Source organism: Stegodyphus dumicola, chromosome 11 (genome assembly GCF_044657685.1).
Source record: "Stegodyphus dumicola isolate Sdum_Otavi_A_Nest chromosome 11, ASM4465768v1".
Classification (NCBI taxonomy): Eukaryota; Metazoa; Arthropoda; class Arachnida; order Araneae; family Eresidae; genus Stegodyphus; species Stegodyphus dumicola.
The window spans coordinates 118576177-118597445 of record NC_140778.1 but is presented as its reverse complement, the minus strand read 5'-3'; the positions used below and the strand labels follow the sequence as shown (position 1 = coordinate 118597445).

At 33.6% G+C, this 21269-nt stretch overlaps 1 protein-coding gene across 4 annotated transcripts in view; it reads left to right on the top strand.

Moving 5' to 3' along the window:
• The first annotated feature begins 220 nt into the window (after positions 1-220).
• LOC118196344 (uncharacterized) overlaps positions 221-21269 on the top strand; it is a 114482-nt gene continuing 93433 nt past the window's right edge. Inside the window, exons 1-3 of one of the 4 annotated variants that reach the window (XM_085827144.1) lie at positions 221-485; positions 9483-9584; positions 14340-14447. In XM_085827144.1, coding sequence (XP_085683270.1) covers positions 284-485; positions 9483-9584; positions 14340-14447 — 412 coding nt within the window. In that variant the 5' untranslated portion in view covers positions 221-283. The remainder of the gene's footprint in view (positions 486-9482; positions 9585-14339; positions 14448-21269) is intronic. The other 3 variants (XM_085827143.1, XM_085827142.1, XM_085827145.1) reach the window with 3 other exon arrangements.

Sequence of the window (21269 nt, the reverse complement as noted above, 5' to 3'; positions counted from 1 at the left end):
CAAAAAAAGGGTTACAAATTGGATTGGACAAATGCTACTTACAGAGGAGTTTCCCAATTGGTAGTTTCACATTCTGTATTCTATCAATATTAAGTACGGTTTATAACTGATAAATTCAAACCAAATCACAAAAACACTTGACTTTTTGATATGGAGTCAGCACTCTTAAGACTGCCGACACTTGAGTAGAAGATTAGGAATGCTAAATAGTCTGAATAAGCTGCAGAGAGCATTAAAATATTTTCTAGTTTGAATCTGTTGAGAAAACATAGGTAAACGCACTATGCTTCCAGTTGGTTTTATAACGATTTTAGTAATAACTTTCAGCTTTGGTACAACAAGTACATATGAAATCCAACGAAAACCAGTATCTGTATTTGGAGTAAATTTAACTTCATCAGTTGAAGAAAATGATGAAGAACTGCTTAATTCTCCAGAGCAGATAAATTTAGTGGAGAATTCAACTGCAGTGAAACAAAAAGCAAGTACGTAAATATATTTTTAACTCTCTATTTTTAAGGAAATCTCTCACCTGTCTGCGTTATAAATTTATTTATCGGATTCATTATTTCTTCCATTTCAGAGCTAAATTTCTAAAGTGTTGAAATATAATGAATAAATTAAATTTAAATTTGTCTACAGATATTTAAACTGCTAGAATGTGCAATAAATATAAATTTAACATTTCATTTGATTCATATATTAACATGCATGAAATAAAAAATTAAAAAAAGACTAGAAAATTTTATTAGCCCAAAAGGGATGTTAGTCTCTAAGAGGTTATTAGTCTTGAAACGGCATGTTGCGTTAAATTACTATACATGGCATACAACTTTTAAAATTATTGCCACTAAACATCAACGCCTTGTATTATATTTAAATAAATTCAGTAATGAAGGATCTGCATGAATGTATGTAATTTCTCGCATTGTGAGGAAACAACGATACTTACAGTCGTTAAATTTTGAATAACGTAGTCCTCCACCCGAACATGGCCACCTGGAACCCCGAGTTTTGAATTTCAAATTTATTTACTATCTATTTCATAATCTGGAACACTTTAACAAATTTTTGGTTAAGAAACTACATGAGCAGAGGCAACACTATAAGGAAAACAAATTTTTATCACCAGCGCGCGGCGGGAATGTCTGTCAAAAATTCAAAAAATATCCTATTTTAAAATAGTTTGTAATTTTGCTGTTGAATCGAATATTATTTGGCGAAAGCGCCGGGAACATGATACATAAACAAAGTAAACGCACAAAGCGTTAATACTGGATGGAATGTAACAGCAAACTGGTAGACCGCGATCTTATAAGCGTTAAAAAACCCTTTTGGGTGACTCTTAAAACCTCAAACCCTTCATATTTTTTTATGTAACTAAATATGGAAAGATTAATTATAATAATTTGCTGTCCCACTGTTTAAATAGCTTTAATTTTTAGTAAATGGAAACTTTTCAGACTCACTGCATTTTTCTTTAGTGAATAACCTTAAGAAAGAGACTCTGTATTTTTATGCTGAATGTGCTTTAATACTATAGAAACCGTCATTGATTGTTTTTATTTTATGAGATCTTTCAAAGTGATAATAAAATTCGTTATGCTTTAAAATACGTGTTGTTAAATATGAAGACTTCATTAATATGACACATAAGAGCAATGAAAATATATTTTGACAATGCCTATTAATTAAATACTACATACGAAGATTTAACTGAGGAATAATTCTTTTGGTTTAGTACGCGTGTTGTTCTCCAATATTACTTAAGTTATTTATTGATTGGCAATAAAAATGGGGCAACACTCATCTGTGTGTTTCATCAATAATAGTTTTATAAATTTACAATAAAGTTATTATTAGTCCAAAGGGATTTGAATCCCGAAGGACTATTAGTTTCGTTTTGGCATTTTGCGTCGGACTCATAAATGTCGGTTCACTTTTCAAACTGTTGCCACAAAATGTTAGAGTCCTGCATTATATTTGAAGAAATTAAATAATGAAAAATCTGCATAAATGTATGTATATTTCTCGTATTGTGATAAAACAACGGTACATAGAGTCATCGAAGTTTGAATAACGTAATCCTCCAACGAATATGAGCATGTGGAAGACCAAATTTGAAATTTGAAATTTGTTTTATGATCGATTTCCTATTTTTTAAAACTTTGACGAATTTTTGATTAACAAACTCAAGGATTTCAAAGCGAGCAATGGCAACGTTGTGCAGAAAAAATATTTTTATCTCCAGCGCGTGAGTCTCTGTATCGGAAATTCTAAAGATATGCTCGTTTTAAAACTATTTTGCGATATTGCTGTTGCACTGGATCTTATGGTTTAAGTGCGAGGAACATGATATTTAATAAAGAAAGGTAACACACAAAATGTTAAAAAACGCCCCTTTGGACGTAATTTAAAATCTGAAACATTTCAGATTTTGTTTTTTTTGTTTTTCTCTTTTTTTATATATATTTTTTGTCTATTTTGTATTATTGCATTTACAGAAAAATTACGGAGAAGTCATAAAGGTTATTAGTGCATAACTTCAAACAGAATAACTTTTTCATCATAAATATTTTTATTTTGTATTCTCTGTTATGTAACATGTACATTCACTCTCTGAACGAATGTAAACTTTCAAGTCCGTGCTACCAGCACAGGAAAACGTAGATTACGGATGCTAAGCAGTAATAAGGACATACTTGTTTTACTTACTTTTAAGGTTTTACGGTTTAAGTGTAGTGTTATGGTTTCTGTATTCTACTTGCAGTTAACCAACAATTACCGAAATTAATTTCATGAAATGTTTTTTATGAAACATCTACATTAGGAATTTTTAACCAGAGTGGAATTTCATTAAGAGAAGCTGTGGAATTTTTCTTAAAGAAATTCCATAGCTTGAAGTGGGAAATGTGGTCAGCATTTTATTTAGCTATTGAGCATTTAGTTTTAGTTTATGAATATAAAAATCTACTTTTATTCAAGCTTTGGTATTTTCCAACATTTTCTACGCTTTTCGTTGTTTAGTTGATAAAACATGTCACAAAATAATTTAAATCTAAATAAATGCCTATATGTATTTTTCAGGTTTTTGGAAAGGATGAGAATTGTCTAACTAACACGAGAGGGATAAATGGGGCAAAAAAAATGAGAACTACTGATTTACATTTTCGTTCCTAGTCCACTTATTGTGTTCTGTAAAATTTCTTTGATTGTTGTTGAGAACTGTTCTCCAACCAAAACATCCCTTATTTTTAATATAGTGCTTCAGTTATTGACATGATATCGGGATATCCTCTTGAAAAATTAGTAATAAAAGAATTATGTTGAAGAATTGATTATTTCAGGACTCCAATTTCAGAAATAAGTAAAATTCACATGAGAGGTTTTACAATTCAGGTAAGCTATCATTTATTAAAATAAGTTTTTGGCTCTTATTTGAGCTTCAAAATAAATTACAGTTTAAACTATCTTGCATTCGAAAAAAAAATTAGGAAAGAAAGATTTCGTAGTTCTAAAAAATGTATAACTTATTTTACAAGCATTCTCAGAAAAAAGGATAAAAACGGTAGCTTTAATATTCCTGTATAGATTCGATTACAGTAAATAAGGTTAATTTATGCCAGATCCCGAAGTTAATTTTGAAACTAAATCTGTTCTTTTTTTTTTCAGAAATTTCAAAAAAGTGAAAAAGCTGGAAGTTTTTAAACTATGTTTAAGGCAACACATTTTTAAGGAAACATTTTGATCTTTTCAAGCTAAAATTTAGAAATAGAGATTTAGGTTATTCAGAGTGTGTATCAATAATATCCAAAAACGAATGTATTCAAATTATAATATATGCCTATAATTTTTTTTCTAGTAGAATATTGAATATATTATCGTTTTTTAAAAAATATAGTTAATTCTATTGAAATAAATTTACTCATTAGAATATTTGAAATGGAACTATTAAAATGGTATGATTAAATGCGAAAGTACAACCAACAAACTAAGTAATGATCGCCATTGACACGAAATTAGTTGACTTTTCAATGGGAACGAACTAAATTGTTCTGATCCGTTAGCAATAATTAATAGATGCGAAAATGTTTCGTCTTTTTTTCGTCGAATTTTCATTAAAATCAATTTTCTTCATCCACATTTTGATAAATTCGGCTTCTCTCGAATTTTCAACAAATGTAAAATTTTCTTTCCGGCTGCAGACAACAGACCAGTTATTGCATTTAAGTATCAAAAAAGCATTAAGCAGCTTGCTCGCTAATTACCCTGAAATAGAAGAGCCGGCAGAATGACATTGCAAATTACCACAACTCAATCCATACGTAGATGATCGCCACTAACATATCATTACTGGAAATCTGGATATCATTCAAAACTCGCAACTTAAAAATCTCATTTGTTATGGTGTATAAAATATACCAGTCAAATATTTTCTACAAAATTCTACAAAAATTAAAAAACAGTATTAAGAAATTTGTTGTTAAAGCTAGCTATAAACTTAATTTGCCTAATAATGTTTTTTTTTAATGGAAAAGTGAAATCCTTCAGAAAATTAAAACTAAATTCAAACTAGCAAAGTTTGAAAGTCCTTTAAATTTGTCTCACCGTCTTTCAAATTACAAACGTTTAAAGTAAAAATTTACAGTAACCAAATTTGATAAAAAAATAATAATTTTATCATTATATGAAATTTTTCCTACAAAACAATTATTAGAAAAGAACTTTTAGTGCCAATACTTGCAAGCTTGCAAATTATACAGAAACCTGTATAATAGCAGAATTAAAGCATTACATAAAAAACTCAATATCTCTATAAATCCAAGCTACAACAGATTTACTAACCCTTTTGCTCTTTCCCAATTCTATAAAACACCGCTTAAATTATTACCTAAATTGTAAATAGTACCAATAAATACAAGAAAAATATGAGCTATTAATTTTGGCATTTAACTTAAAAAATTGTAATTTGATCTACAATACTGGTAACACAGAACATAATTATGGCTGGACTAAAAAATACCAATTGTTATAACTTTGAAAACTTATATACTTTACTTCCATTAGAAAATATCTATACTAGCCTGTTTGATCTACCTAAAATCTTGCTTGCAATGCTGACAGTTCTAGATTTAGTAGATAAAAAGACTTCCTTAATTTCACTATTTTTCTTAACTACATGAAATTTTAATATCAACTTTTAAAGAATGTAATAATTAGCCTAGTGGGAGCTCACATTTCTACAGTACCAGTACCAGTATTATATCAGACTTTTATCAGTTCTGCATCTGTCATATTTGCTTCAGTAATGTATCTTGAATATTAATCTTTAACATGTTATTTTGTATGTCTTGTCGTGCACGTTGAATACCTCTCAGATTGCATTATGTATTTTGAAGGGGTGGTATAGATAGTGGTGGACGTGGTGCTATATTAATTAACCGTTTGATAAGGGGATAATGCCCACGTCCTCCGTTCTCTCTCTCTCACACACTTCTACAAACCTTTGTAATATGTTTTTATTAAAGAATTTACCTTCCAAAAAGTTACTGAAGAAAGATTTAAATTACTACTCTCATACTTACAGATACATAGATGGCCTTATTACCTTTAATAACTTTAACAAAATAGAAAGTTCTCAGATTTATTCAAAGTGCTTTATTCTTAATAAAACAAATACTTTACAAAATGCAGTCGACTATCTAGATATCTTGTAATAATAAACTACAAAAAGATTCTATTGTTTAACATAACACGGAACTTCAATTTTATTACTAGCAAATTAATCAATTGGACTTCCATTCGAAAAATTTTCAAGTGAAACATTTCGAAAAATGTTCTAATACTACAATCATTAATCGAATACAATGCATTAAAATCTTTGTTCAGATACAATATATCTACGACACGAAGTTCTACTACTTATTAAAATTCTTAAAAATAATCAAGTATCAAATTACTTTATTAATCTTTATCTTAAACAGCAGGCGTTAATTACTGTTATTAACATAATAGGCCTATTTCAAATTCCTAAGCTTGCTCAGAAGCTCTTGAGGAGTGAAGATTTCTTTTACTTTTTTTTCTAAAAAGTCAATTAGCCAGAAATTAATTAATTTCTTTTGTTATGTTAGTTTAAAAATAAATTTTGCCAGAAGTCTATTCCACTCAACAGTTTTCATATGTACTATACGCTACTTATTTTCCCTTCATTCAAAAAATAGCATTGCACACGTTCCCGCCTAGGCTCTCTCTCATTTCTCCTATATTCTCCATCCCGGTTCAAATAGGCCCACCAGCGGCCAAGCGGTAAAGTCGCTGAACACTGGTAGTTCGGTCCGAAGTTCGAATCCCGCGAACGGGCTGGCTGCATGGGTGTTTTCGTGGTTTTCCCCATGTGTAACGTGTATACGAGCCAGTTTCCCTTAGAACGTCTTTTACGAAGGCATCCCTCCCCTTAGGCAGATAGCCCTCGAGGCATTGCCGTAATTCAATAATACCTAAACCTGTTCAAATTCCAGTTTCTATTCTGAATACGAAGAAAGTAACGTACATAGTATCAGTTTCACAGCTAGCAAATATGTAAGTTAATTAAATACATTTCCCACCTTTAATATGCATTATGTAAATTTCCTTTTTTCGTACATTTTGAATGTTACATTTTAGTTTTATGAGAATGTATTTTTGTCCATTTGTTCTTCCTTGTTTAATTGTTTTAAGAAAGTTTTAATTGTTTTAATATGTTCAAAGGCGAACGTGTCGGGAACAATTTTTCTCAAGTAATGAATTAAAACTCACTCTTTTAAGAATTATATATACGTATTTGAATATTGCATTTAAATTTTGACAGTATCGCCAATTTCTTGCCGATTTTTAATTGGCGATTTGAATAATTTAAAATTTGAATAATTTTATCTTTTTTTTTTTTTTTTTTTTTTTTTTTTGTCTTAATTTTTACCTGAGAAAAATACGAAACACTTGAAAGGTCAACTAATTTCCGATCAAATGACGACAGTTACTTAGTTTGTTGTTTGCACTTTCGCTTTTAACTATTCCATTTTAAAAATGTTAACGGGTAAATTCATTTCAATAGATTTTTTTCTGAGATAATATATTCAATAATCAACCAGGAAATATATTATTATTTTATTACTTTGCAGCTTTACTTAATACTAATTACTCAGTTTACTTATATGGCAAAAATGTGGAGTCTAAAAATCTAATATTACAGTCTTAATTTCTAAAGTTATAATAAAAATTTAAATGTGTAAAGAGATACTGAAATCCGGTGTGTTAAGTTAAAATATACTTAACTCGGCTCTTTCAATGTTAACCTCAAAGCACTGTATATAGTATCAGCAGTTCTCAACCTTTTCACTAACGTGCACCATCTAAACAAGAATTAATAACCTTTAATACCACCACTACGAAGTACTACCGCCACCACAACTACTTACAAAGCTGAGATCACATATAAATTTAGGAGAGTTATAGAAAAACCTTAGTCAGGATGTTGCGGTTTTAATTTTTGAATTTAACAATCAAAATATTTTTCTTCTTTGCGTACCACCTATTTTTCTCTTGCGTACCACCGGTATATATGCATCTGCTTCACTTTGTTCATTCAATTGCAGACAGTTATTGCTATGTTAAGTTATGCAATGTTATCGATTTGTTCTTAACACGTTGTGAACGGCAGTAAACTTTCCGTATGGCCGGCGTCGGTCCCTGGCGACCGGCAGTGGAAAAACTCAAATCACATGATAAGCAGTTAGGACAGCAAAGTAATGAAAAAACGTTTGCTAAAATCGAAATATCAATAAAACGATTGCCTGTCATTGCTCGAGCTTCTCGAGTTTGCATCAGAGAGCTTCGTATCAGTAGACAACGCGTTTGCTAGGAATATTTAAAAGATGAAATAAGAACTTAATATCATACAAATAATAAAGAATTAGGACAAAAATTCACAAAATTTTTAAATAATTGCTGCAGTTTGTTCACTACAGTTGACAGCATGCATATACGTACGTGCATACAAATTTCTTCTTCAACGAATTACGGTCATTGCATTTGAAATCATTTCCTGCCTTGTTTGCAGTGATCATTATCATCTTCTAAATGGTAAATCTACAACTGACATATACATACAGATCCCCCGAAATACTTTCATTTCATCGACTGTGATTGAATTCATTTTGATACGATTTTGTAACCTGTACCTACTGGATTCAAATGTCAAATGTTCTAGAAATTCCTTGCCAAACATAACCATTTACAGTGGTGTTTTGGCTTGATAAGCATTACATTTGGGTTTCAATTCACTCTTTTCGATAGATCTTTACCCACTCCACAATTTTCTTAAACTGACATTTAAAATAAAATGACTAAAATTACTAATTATGAATGAAAAATGGCAGTATAAGAAAATGTGAGCAATATTATATAATGTTTACTGTGAGAAATTATGGAAACAGAAGTAGCAGCCATTTTACAAATAGCAATGCTTAGTGATGCTATACAGCCATCTATGATCGACAGTTTAAAGTTCTAATAATATAGAATGAATAAATACAGGAATGGAATCTGTTAAGGCATTTGCAGAAGAATAAACAAATTTAAACTTTTAACTACTAGAGTGGACATGATGCAACAAAGGGTTAACCGCAGTTTTTGCTGAAATACTAAAGCAGTTCGGAGGAAATGGATATTCTATTTTATAAAAGGAGGGGAAGTATATTATAATCACAAACAATTCAGTCCCATATATAGCTGCATCTTGAAGATAATTTGTGTATCACAATTATGCCTGAGTCTAAGTCTGGTGTCTGCGCCCCAGCAGAAGATGGCTTATACTGTTTTCTAGTTTGTACTTTCTTAACTTTACTAGTTGTATTTTCTTAACTATTTTTTACGATTTGTAAGCTTACAATCGAATACTTATCTAAATATTTCCATTACATTTGAATGAAAAAATTTCGTAAAACAATAAACATGAAATGAAAAAGCTGCGCCTTCTCGTGGCCAGAAACATAAAATTGTAACTAACAGTAAAGTAACTGAACTCTCGCGATTCGTTCCGGGGCTGTAATCTCGGGAATGTCCGGGCTTGGCTGCATGGGCGTTTCCGTGAATTTGTGCTCTGTCTAAGGTCTACAGGAGCCAGTTTCCCTTAGAAAGTCCTCAGCAAAAGCCTCCGTCCCCTTAGGCAGAGAGCCCTCTAGTACTTTGCCGTAATCAAATAAGCCAAACCAAAGTAACCAAACTAAACTTTTGTTCACATTATAATCTTTAACTTGAGATAAACTTTTATTTCCGCTTCTAGTGTTCGCGGAGATGTCGGCGTTTCCTATAGCACATTAGTTTAAACTTGTTGACTGAGATATATTAAAAAATCGCATATTCTTTGCTGTTGAGGTGTGAAAATTCATGAAATACCGGAATTTTGCGTATGCTTCTTTTCTAATTAAATGTTTTCCATTCTGCAGGTTGTAAATGTGAGAATGGACATTGTGTTGTAAATACCGATGGAAGAGCAGTCTGTCAGTGTCCACCAGAGTTTTTTTTGGATGACGATAACACATGCAAAGGTATATTCAAAAAGTTTATCTTAAAATTTCACGACTCTAGTCTATGATTATTTTCCTTTTTAGCAGTTTATTGATTTATTATAAACACGGGCCTCTCACTTCAAACGATATGAAATTATTGCCACGTATCATGTTTTAAATTATGTGTACGTAGTTTTAGAACTCACATTAGAAATTGCGAAGGAATTGCTACATTTTTAAATCTCAATTCATATTATTCTCCTTTCTTTCTACTTGTTTCATGGTGCAACTGAAAGCAATCCGATTGCGTAATTCGGAATTAGAAAATTGCTGCGAAATCGTCGCTGTTTTTCCCATGTTTCTTACTACGAAACAAACCTACTGACAGTGCAGTATTACGTGCGCAGTGATCATAATTGAGTAGAAGACATCCACTTTGATAAATGACCGTATTGCACTGATTATGATAGGGAGATGTACTTGTGTATGAGGCTGAGGCGATGATTCCTCAGAAAAGTAATTTGAAGCATCAGTGATAACGGTCCAAATGGCTCAATTGTAAGTTGGTATTTTTCATAAAAGGGAGAAACTTGATATGATGTTCACAACACAGAGTAGTAAATCAAATATTTATAAAACCTTTTGTGAATACTGAATACTCTTGATTAATATATGCATTACATGCCTCTCGTATGTTACTTCCCAAATGATTTTACCTAATATATACTAATAAACACATACTGTTTTGAGCCACTCTTTGTGAACCATGGACAGCTTTCAAGAACGAAAAAAAATTGTATAAATACTTTTCGTTACTTTCAGAAATTTGACGTAATAAGGAATGGTAAATATGGAAGTTTAAAATGCTTTCATTACGGCAGTTAGATATGCCGCAATCTCTAATACGGATTGTTTGCGAGTATTTAAGGAATTTGATGAGCCGCGGGCAACGATTCCTACTCAATTATTACAATATTATTACAGCAATTTTCTTTTTTAACTGCTAAAAGTATTATTAAACACACTTCAACCTCTAACTGCCATCAAGACTTAGTGTGTAGAAATTCTACAAAACGTTGGTTGAATATTATTCGGAACAATATCCCTAATTAGACTCATGCTACTGTTATGGCGACATTAAGATTAAATATTGGACATTACTGCTTGACGACGCATCTGTTTCTCATTGGTATCCTACCAAGCCTACCTGACCTCTATGCAACAGTTTTATTTTCGGTAATGACCATCTTATGCGGTGCATTGCAATATGTGAAAATCTGAGACTGAGCGGTTTTGGTTTGCAAGACTGCGCACGTGTTAATGAATGTATTCTTTATGTATCTTATTTATATGTTATGTTGTTCATGTCAAGTACCTTGGCAACGGAAATTAAGAAAAATAAGAAAGAACAAACATTTCCTGGAACATATATGTATAGAGTAGATTGTTTCTGCCCGGGGAAAACTCGTTGGAAGAATTGACTTATTTCTACGTTAACAAAAAGCTAAACAGTTGCAATTACCAGTTCAGATATAAGAAGCAGTTTGACATACAGGTAATCACTACAGAACGTATGAGCACTGTTATTCCATACACTGAAGAAAACCCGTCATATGCATAAAAAATAGCGGTACTTTTCCGTTTTGCCGGTGCAGGCGATAAATTCGCCAATAATGGTACAACTGATGCCAAACGGAATATCCTCGCTGGTAACCTTTTATTCTTCATTTTCAAGACAAGTCTCAGCCATTTCTTATCAGACTGATTGTTTCTTTCAATACTGGCATACGATTACATAGAATTTTTACCAGATAGTTCAGTTTTATCCTTTAAGACCATTCGCGGTAATTAAGTCAACTGGATGCAATCACACCGCTCACCCGAAGGCAAAGTCAAGGATTAAATTCCTCAATTCTACCATAAGAATATAGAAAAGACAAAGTTAAGGTTTAAATTCATCAATTCTAATGAAAATGCACTAGCGATGTAAAGCACTGTGGTTTTACGTAATTTCTGAGTAAGCTATTCGTACGGATTGAAACAATTCTTGCATTTAAACTTGTAATCGAAATCATGATTTAACGTGAAAGTAATGTACAAAATACTGAGAGACTTCGATTTTTGTAGCGTAGTTTACATGAGATAAGATCACTTGGGGTCACGTGATGAGAACCGGCGAATCAGGATGTTGAACCATGAAAGCATAATAAATTCTTAAATTAATGTACTTTTTACAAATTTACTGTCTTTATTTATTGGCTTTTACAAAATGTTAAACGATATTAAAATGTTTATGTCTTCAAGATAAAACATTATTAGAACTAACATTTGTTAACATTTCTTATGTGTATACTGTATGTTCTCGCCAATAAAGTCTGCTGGGCGAGATTTGCGCCGGCGAAACGGAAAAGTACCCAAAATAGCATCCATTGCGCCTTTACACTGGATGCAATGCCTTGCTATATACTTTTATGCGTGTCAATCGCTGTATCCTAGTCAAGATGCATTCAGAAGGCTGAACCAGAGTAAATGTGCTAGAATATTTATGAGACCCATGTTTTACCTTGACAAACCATTGAATATTTGCTTCTTAAATACGCCCAAAAGCGCAAAACACCCTAGAAAGTTCTGATCGATGATAGAAATGCTTCCGAAAATCGTCCTCGTATCCTTGGCAGCTGTATACCAGGTTACAGCTTACAGCTTTGCTAGTACTTTTATTCTGCTAATTTGGTTAAAGCAAAAGGAAATTCTCTTCGCATATAAACGATTTGATATAAATATATATTATCATTTATATGAGAGTTGCTTTTTTGAAATAAAACACTGTTTTTAGTAAAATTGTATGTACGTTTGTTCTGGCATGCTATTGTGAAATTTCTGCCTTGGAGACACCGACCGATTTACCTAGAAGTATCAGATACTTTGTGATGGGCACCGTTCGACTGACTGACTGGCAGGTTATTGCCGGCAATGCAATCCTGTGAACTGCGTATCCGGCACTATCAAACTAGCCACCATGGCGACATCGTGATAAGTCAATCGTCATGTAAATACAGTAAATAGGAAGTGGTAAAAAAAGAAGAGACCGGCACCATTCGGTCAGGAGAGCCAAGGATCATGGACAGAGGTGCAGACGTTGTCATATAATGCAATACAAACTGTCTACAAATATATACGAAATTCATCAAGTGGGAAAGTTTGAGTTACAGAGGTGGGCAGCTAATGGACGTAGGTCCTTATCATCCATTAATATGACGTAGTTGAAAGTCTGGAAAATATTCATGTGATTACACTTAAGTGCCTTATCATAAAAGTGCCTATTAAGTTTGAGTATGTGCTCCTCAAGTGTATCCAACCTAAAGTCATGGTGAAGAGTTAAGTTATTAACATACATATGCGCGTTAGTAATAGTACGAAGCACTCTATTCTGTATTAGTTGCATCCTTTTAATATCATTTTTACGTATCGTCGACCAAGCAGGCGATGCATATGTGATGACTGGCCTAATAGTAGTGAGGTAAATTAAACGCTTTCTTCTTAGGTCAAGACTTGAAATTGAACGGAGTTATTGTTTTTTGTCTCTGAAAAACATCATTCAAATGATGACAAAATCAGTTATGAGTCGGTAGACTTACTGCGGGTCAGATGATGTCAGATTTTTTCAGAAAGCGACTCCTGAAATCATAATCTCAAGAATCAGGATCAAATTTCTAAGCACGAGAACACTTATAACAAATAGAACTCGTAGCCATCATAACTACTTAATCTCGTATAAAATAAAACTTATAGTTGTTCATAGAAATTAGTGTAATGATGGAATACATGTCAAAGAAAATTAGGAAATTTCATATTCTTTACTTTCTGCTGATAGTTGTTAGATTTTACGAAGTTTAACATAGTTGGAGTACCGCTTTGCAACTTCTTGTACGTAATGAATAGTATTTAAGAGCAACATTAATTCATCTAGTATATGTCAATACTGTATCATCAACGCAATAACTTCTCCAGAATACTTTTTAAACGTATTTTAATTTCCCCACAGTTGCATTTTTGAACCCTTAAATGAAGATTGAGTTTTCTTATTATAGTAAGTGTTCAAGTTGGGTCTTAAATTTACTTATCTTGCAATTCCTTAGCTTATAAAACATATAGTCGCTTCAATTAAATATGTTTTTTTTTTCTGAAACCAAATCGAATTCTGAAGAAACACAACAGAAGAAAATTTAATATCTTGAGAAAGAAGGAGTGAAGCTGGCTATAATATAGCCTCTTTGACCTCATTGGACACAACTCAGCCTTGTTTCGCAATTAGAAGATTCCCTACTTATCATTTGCCAATTTTATGCAATGCCCAACTGGAACTATGGATTTGTATACTTTAGCGACCGACCCTTTATAAAAGAAATCTATTTCATAAATCTAAAGGAAGGAAATCTATTTCATAAATATGGAAGGAAATCTATTTCATAAATCTGGAAATATCACTGAAATAATAATCTATTTCAGTGATATTTCCAAATTTCGGTGAAATTTCCAGATTAGTATTTCCAGATTTTGGTGATATTTCCAGATTCCGGTGATATTTGAAAATAAGCATTTCTAAAGTTCTTCTTTTTGACTTTCTGTTAATATCTCAATTTAGCAGACGACAAAAATATAAGAATGTAAATAAGTAAATATATAATATAAGTAACTACTGAAACACCGAAAGAAAATGCTCTTGTTTCTTTTCTGTAATTTTCAGTATTTAGTATTATATTTATAATATTCTATACTTTCCTTCCACTACAGCATGCCACTGTGGTCAAGGGTCCAACTGCACGATTGAGGGAGACATTTTAAAGTTTAAACTATGTATTTGTAAAGAAGGATATAAAACTGGAATGTTTACATGTATAGGTGAGTTCATTTTGCATACATTAAGTAGATTGGAAATGTAAATACGTGGATGCGATGGCTAATATTGTTCATAATAATGACATTCTGAATCAATGATCTTGATCCATCTGTAATTAAATCCCTCGAATGCGTTGGAATGTAAACTAGATGAATAATCTGGACTTGAAATTAGAATTTAAGCTTAGAAAGAATGTTTTAGTACAATAAATTATTCATAATTCATACTTTTACATGAAGTTAGGACACACTCATTTATGTTGACTGCTTCATAAATTTGGGGACTGGCTCGTTAATAGACCCTTTAACAATCATTCTCCATCATTTATGAAGATGGTTCCTGTTATACATTATTAATTCAGTAAAGTTAACACACAGCTGTCGTTTGCTTGTTCGGTATAAATGCCTAAATGCAAGGCGTATAATAATGATATAAATGAGAAAATATTTCTGTTGATTTCCAGACAAATTATTCCTATTGAATTTTGTGTCAAAAAATCTTTAAATGCTTGAGTTAATCAAGAAATGTACGAATTACATTGCATTACACAGATTACGACAAAGTACACAAGATCTATCTGTGTAATAGTAGGAAAGCCCTTTGTGGAGGAATTTTTAAGAGAGTTGGTGTTGTATTCCTGTTTATTATGGGGAAAACTACGAAACCTTCCAAGCAGCCAGTTGCATGATATGATATGATATGAGGGCTGCAGCCCGATCTTCCTGGCAGAATTTACGTCGCTCTACGACCTTTTTGCGGGCAGCGCCAGAGCAAGCCAGAAACAGCACTTTCAACAGACATAAAGAACAAACTAAAAAACCAATTTCAGATTAAAATCCCTACTGCAAGCTTATTATGATTAACCCTCTCCATCATTTTCCTGGCAAATTGTTTGAGGCTTTTAAAATCATTTAAAATATCATATATATTAAAAACATCATTTTTCTTAAACTCGTTCCTGATATCAGTAAAATATTTATATGTTTCCACATAATGCTCTGCAGTGCCCGGTTCATTACAGGTATCAAAGAGGTCAGACTCTTGTAATTTAAACCTTTTAAAATCGAAAGAAAAACGACCATGACCTGAAAGAAAAACGTAATGATTTGGTTAACGTCAATGTCTGAATAACATAAACCTTTTTTAAGTTTAACAAATTTCATATAACCTTTATTTCGATCAGACCTTTCCCACTCCTCCCTCCATTTATCATAAAAAAAAATTTTTCATCATACTCACAGCTTTCCTTGTTGATCCCTGTGCATCAATATCACTAGCATTAATATCGGTAATTGCCTCTTTGGACAGTGCGTCCGCCCTCTCATTTCCAAAATGTCCAACGTGTGCCTTCACCCAATTAAACACAATATTTTGATTTTCTCTCAAGTCTTTATATAATTCTCTATTATCTAATATTAAAGGGTTGTCTTGATCAGGTCGTGAGAGAGCATGAAGAACTGTCAGAATAAACATGTATATCATATTTCCCTTTAAGAGTCTTCTTAATCCATTTCAGTGAATAAAAAATAGCCATAGCTTCCGCTTGATAAATTGAGTCATAAATATTGAGTTGAAATTTATTATTCTCAATCTCTGTTCCATAATAATATATAACATGTTCGCAAATTGAAATTCCATTTGTCAGCAGCTTTACCGCGGTTTACAGCCAATGTTTTTTAATGTAATGAGCCACATGTTTATAGCGAGAAAGCGATAAGCATATCAGCCGTATTTCGTGAAAACGCAGGAAAAAAACCAGAAGGACTTTATAGAAAAGCAGAAGCAGGAGGATTTTATAGAAACTTAAAAATGGGCAATGATTAACTTATGTGGGTTAAAAATTGTGAAATATTGATAAACTGTTGAAAGAAAATAGACATTATCGATGCGGAATTGTTAGCGGAATTGAATATTTTTGTATTAATTTCTCACGATGTTGTTAAAAAGTTCCAGAAAAGGCTCGAGTTTACACAAGGCGAGCATTCATTCACTGAGTAAAGAATGCAAGCTGCATAGCTTTCCATGTTTTCAGGCATTACGTCAAGAAGTGGAAAAATATCACAAAATGCCAAGGAGATATAAAATGGTGCTCTGTGTTTAAGTGAACCTCACATATTTCTCAATGAACACATGAATTTTCACTACATACTGATTTGTATCAGCGTCACCTTCAGTTATCAGGCAGACTTACATAAGTGAACTGTAAGCGAACCGTAAGTAAGCGAATAACACAAGTGATTACTATAAATGTCACAAGCAAATATTACACAGGAACTCTGCAAATATGTGTACAGAACATTTGATGTACATTAATATTGTCCAGTATAATAATCACAATAACTTCTTATATCCAAGTTACCACGGACTTCTAGAGTAAACATTCCCTGTAAACTCAACAATGCATAAAAACATTGCTAAAATCCTCATTCAGCACAGTCAAAGTCTTGACAGGCTCTCTTCAATAACCACAGGTGACAAATACCCATCTTCCGAAGTACCTTTATAATTACTGCTACAAATTGTAATATTCTGCAGAGAGTTTTGGCTAGGTCTAGCGACAATATAATGCTCCATCAATTGAGCACAAATGCTGATAGTCATATAAGAGGCGGTACAGCAACTCAGCTGGTTGTATGTATTTATCTGGTTGTTGTGGAGAAAATGTTCTCCACAGCGATATATCGAATCAAACAATGCGATCTCAAATTAAAGTAGCACTTGAACGAATGAAAACCCAATCACTTGCCATCTTCAAAGAAATTTCGGAGTTCTGCGTTCATCGCAAAATTTAATATATTCGTCTGATATTCTTACAATATTACCATAGATATGGCGTACAGGGGAATAAACTACAAACTAAGATAATTATACGATATTTTACAATCTATTTAAAGGGAGAAAATTTAAAAATAATATGAAGCCATACGTGGCATAATAGATTAAGAGAAGCTTTCAGAAAACTGAAAGGCACTCGCTAGACGTTATTCCGTTCAGCACGGTTTAGAATACGGAATCTGCGATACGTGGACGTTTCTAGCACTTACGTAGACAGTTTATAGCATAAACCAGGAAGTGAAAGTTTTACGCCTACTGCTACAGAAAAAGAATTACTTCTCAGAAAATTATCTGCAGTATATCTTCGGCGTATCAATGCGTCTTTAGAAATGACATAGATTGAGGAATTTGCTGTTGCTAAGAGCTTGCTGTTACCATATATCAAGCTTTCTAACAATTGTAATTCAAATTTTTTATGCCCTAACCTCAAGAACAAACCCACTGTTACGCTATGTAAGGAATTGTATACATATGTTTATAGACGAAGGGGGGAAACGATTTTAATTACACAATGTATAAATGTACTTTCAGAAAAATTTTCTATATTGAAATATTTATTTTTAGACGCATTTTGGGACAAAACTTCAATATTTACCTAAATTTAACTACAGCATACTACATTCTGACAAAAATATAATTCAGTTGAACGGTGTTCACGGAAAACATCGCGCAAAATCATTGTTAAAAAAGTCTTGGCAAAACCAATGCAAGGCGAAAACATCGTTAAATAAAACATTGTGGGATAAGAGAAAATATACCGCTTCTAATTTACCGTGGTATAAGACATCAGCGTCTAAAATAAAGTATTTCGTAAACTTCGCAGTAGTAAACGTTGTAGAAACTATTGGTGGTAAAAAATAAACCAACAAACAATCGCATAACAGTGACATCGCAGACGTGGTTTTTTCAGGCTTTATATGTATATTCTCATAATGATTTATGAGAGCAATTAAGAATGAGAAATATTTTGCCTTTTCATTTCTTATTTTTGGATTAATTAATAATTTTTATGCTCGAAAAGCATCAAGAGAACTGAAGCATTTTAAAGCTGAAAATGAGTACGTAATTAATGCTACGTATATCAGTTAATAGAATTTTAAATTTATATATTTAACTATTAAAAGATATTTAATTAATTTCTTTTACAGAGCTGTATTATGAGTCATCTTATCGTTTCTAACTTTTTTTGCCAATATGTTTCATTAAAAACTAGCAATACAGTTTTTTAATAGAGGTTAATTAAATAATGACGTTTAATAATTAATTACATAAATTTAAAATTATGTTAACTGCAATACGTAACATTAACGTTTTACTCATTTTCAGTATGTATCAATCTGAAAGTTATTTACTGTTAATTTATTTGAGAGTTACTCACAGTCGATCAGTGTAAAGAATATTTTGAACCACTAGTGATACCGTATAAAGTTCAGTGGCATTTGATACGTGGTAAAAAATATCAAAATGTTAATGTCATCAAATTGTAAAGAATCCAACATTCTTGCGTACTAATATGACTGTTTCTACACTGGTGTGCAAAAATTAAGGACGAAGTCGGAAAATTAGCATATCAGCTGAACGAAGAGGCAGAGCGGACAGAAAGACCAATCAGGAGATTAAGTAAGGTGATGTACGGTAGCACATGCGTAGATATGCAGGTAGACGTAATGGAGGAGTGTCTGAGTAGTATAAAGCATGTTGTCGGTGTGAGATCAGTATTTCTGGCAAAGAGATTGCACGCCGTATAGCAGTTAAAATCACACCGAGTTGCTGCCTCAGCGAGAAATGGGGAATAATCAATCTGTTAGACGACATCTGGATGCTTTTACCCGAGGTCGAATCATTGGGAAGTCGGAGGAAGGCCGCAGTGTGACAAGTGTGGCTACAGAGTTCGGAATTCCTTACAGCATCGTTTCACGACTTTGGAGACAATTTCAAACTACAGGAACAGCTAACCGGGAGTTTAGTAGTAGTCGTCTACGAGGAACCAAACCCGCAGATGACCGGTATATTGCCTTACAGGCCAGAATAAACAGGCGGCAGACAGCGGGAGAAATCGCTAGACATACGACACAGGCGACTGGACGACCGATGTCGCGTTTTACCGTGGCCAGAAGACTGCACGGTGGTGGTCTGTTTGCACGACGCCCTGTACGGTGTACCTCTAACGCCTGCCCATCGGAGAAGGCGTTCTCTGTGGTGCCGGGAACACCGGAATTGGAGAGACAATGAATGGGGACGAGTACTCTTTACAAATGAGAGCAGATTCAGTCTGAGTAGCGATTCTCATCGCATACTCATCTGGAGAGAGCGGGGAAGCCGCAATCATCCCTCGAACATTATTGAAAGGGACAGGTATGGAGGTGGCGGTGTTCTCGTTTGCGGAGGCATCATGCTTGGTAGTCGTACAGACCTTCACATCTTCGACGCAGGTTCAGTCAACGGGACCCGTTATTGTAACGAGAATCTTCTTCCATATGTGCGTCTTTTTAGAGGCGCTATTGGTCCGCAGTTCCTTTTCATGGACGACAATGCACCATGTCATCGCACAGTAGCTGCCGAACAGCTCATAGAGAGTGAGGATATTGAACGTATGGTTTGGCCGGCACGATCTTCGGATCTCAATCCTATCGAGCATGTATGGGATTTTCTAGGCAGACGCTTGGCAGCTCGTACCTTACCACCAGTAACGATTCCGGAGCTTCGATTTTCGCTGCGAGACGAATGGGCAGCAATACTTCAACAACTCATTGACACCCTCATTCTCAGCATGGGCAGACGCCGTGAAACCTGCCTAGCAGTCAGGGGAGACCATATCGCCTATTAAAGACTGGATGTTTCTTGCTGGACACCCATCACAGGGATGTTTCGGCCTTCAGTCGGATTGCGCTCCATGCTACTTTTTCAATAAAGCTTCTTTTTATCTCTCTGATTGCTCTTTTAGTAAATGTTGCTTACATTACTCATGTCCTTACGTATTGGGGATCTTACGGTATTAAATGTGTTGATTTGGAAAGCTTTTGTACAAAGTTGTATTGAAAAAACCGTCTCGTCCTTAATTTTTGCACACTAGTGTATTATAATGCACTTCTCCGATTGTTTTGAATGAAAATGCCATGCTTAGTTTCCAATGAACAGAATCCAAGCGTGGTAGTGTTAAACATTTGAAAGGGTGGTGACATTTATCTTCGAGAAATCACCTTCCTTTGTGTAAAAATTGACCACTTTGCAACGAAATCAATAACAACGTATATGTATTTTCTACTACTAGCAGATCGTGGCAGAGGTCCCAGGATATTGAAGGCGTTCAAAGCTGTTAATGTTGCAGCTTAAATCGGTTTTCTTTTTTTTTTTTTTGGTCCTTTCCTGCCTACACAGGTATCGCAAGTTTGTCATAGTTTGCACATCAGCTCTTTCACTACTTTAGTATAAGCCCTTTCGAACTCTATGCAAAGTCTTTATAATTCGAAGAGGCTTCCTGGACTGCTATGTAATTTCTTCAAGGATTTCATACGGAAATGCATTTTGGGACTTCATACGGGAATGCATTTCCGGATCTTGGAAGTACCAGCTGTTATCAGAATGCATTTCCAGCATTAGATTTAACCCCCGGTACAGGACGCGGTTTCGAATATTGAGTGAGTCCCTGAGAATCCAATTGTTTTGGCATAGGACTGTAAATTGAAATGTCCTGCCACGTAGGTTTCTTATTCGAAAACTCCATAAGCACAATCATGGGTTTAACGTCACAATCTTCCAACTGGTCTTTTCTGACTTCGTCACTTCACAGACCTCGAGCAGCTCACTTTGAAGTTGCAACTGGACTTGCGATAGGATTAACCAGCTCGTATTTCGCTTCGATCCTGGAATAATATTCTCAGCTTTCCGGGCGGTGTCTTCTAAACAGTGCATTGGCGTTTGCGAGTAATGATCCTTTACTATGACCTACTATGAGATTTGTTAAACCTGAAGTATGTGTATCTATCTAG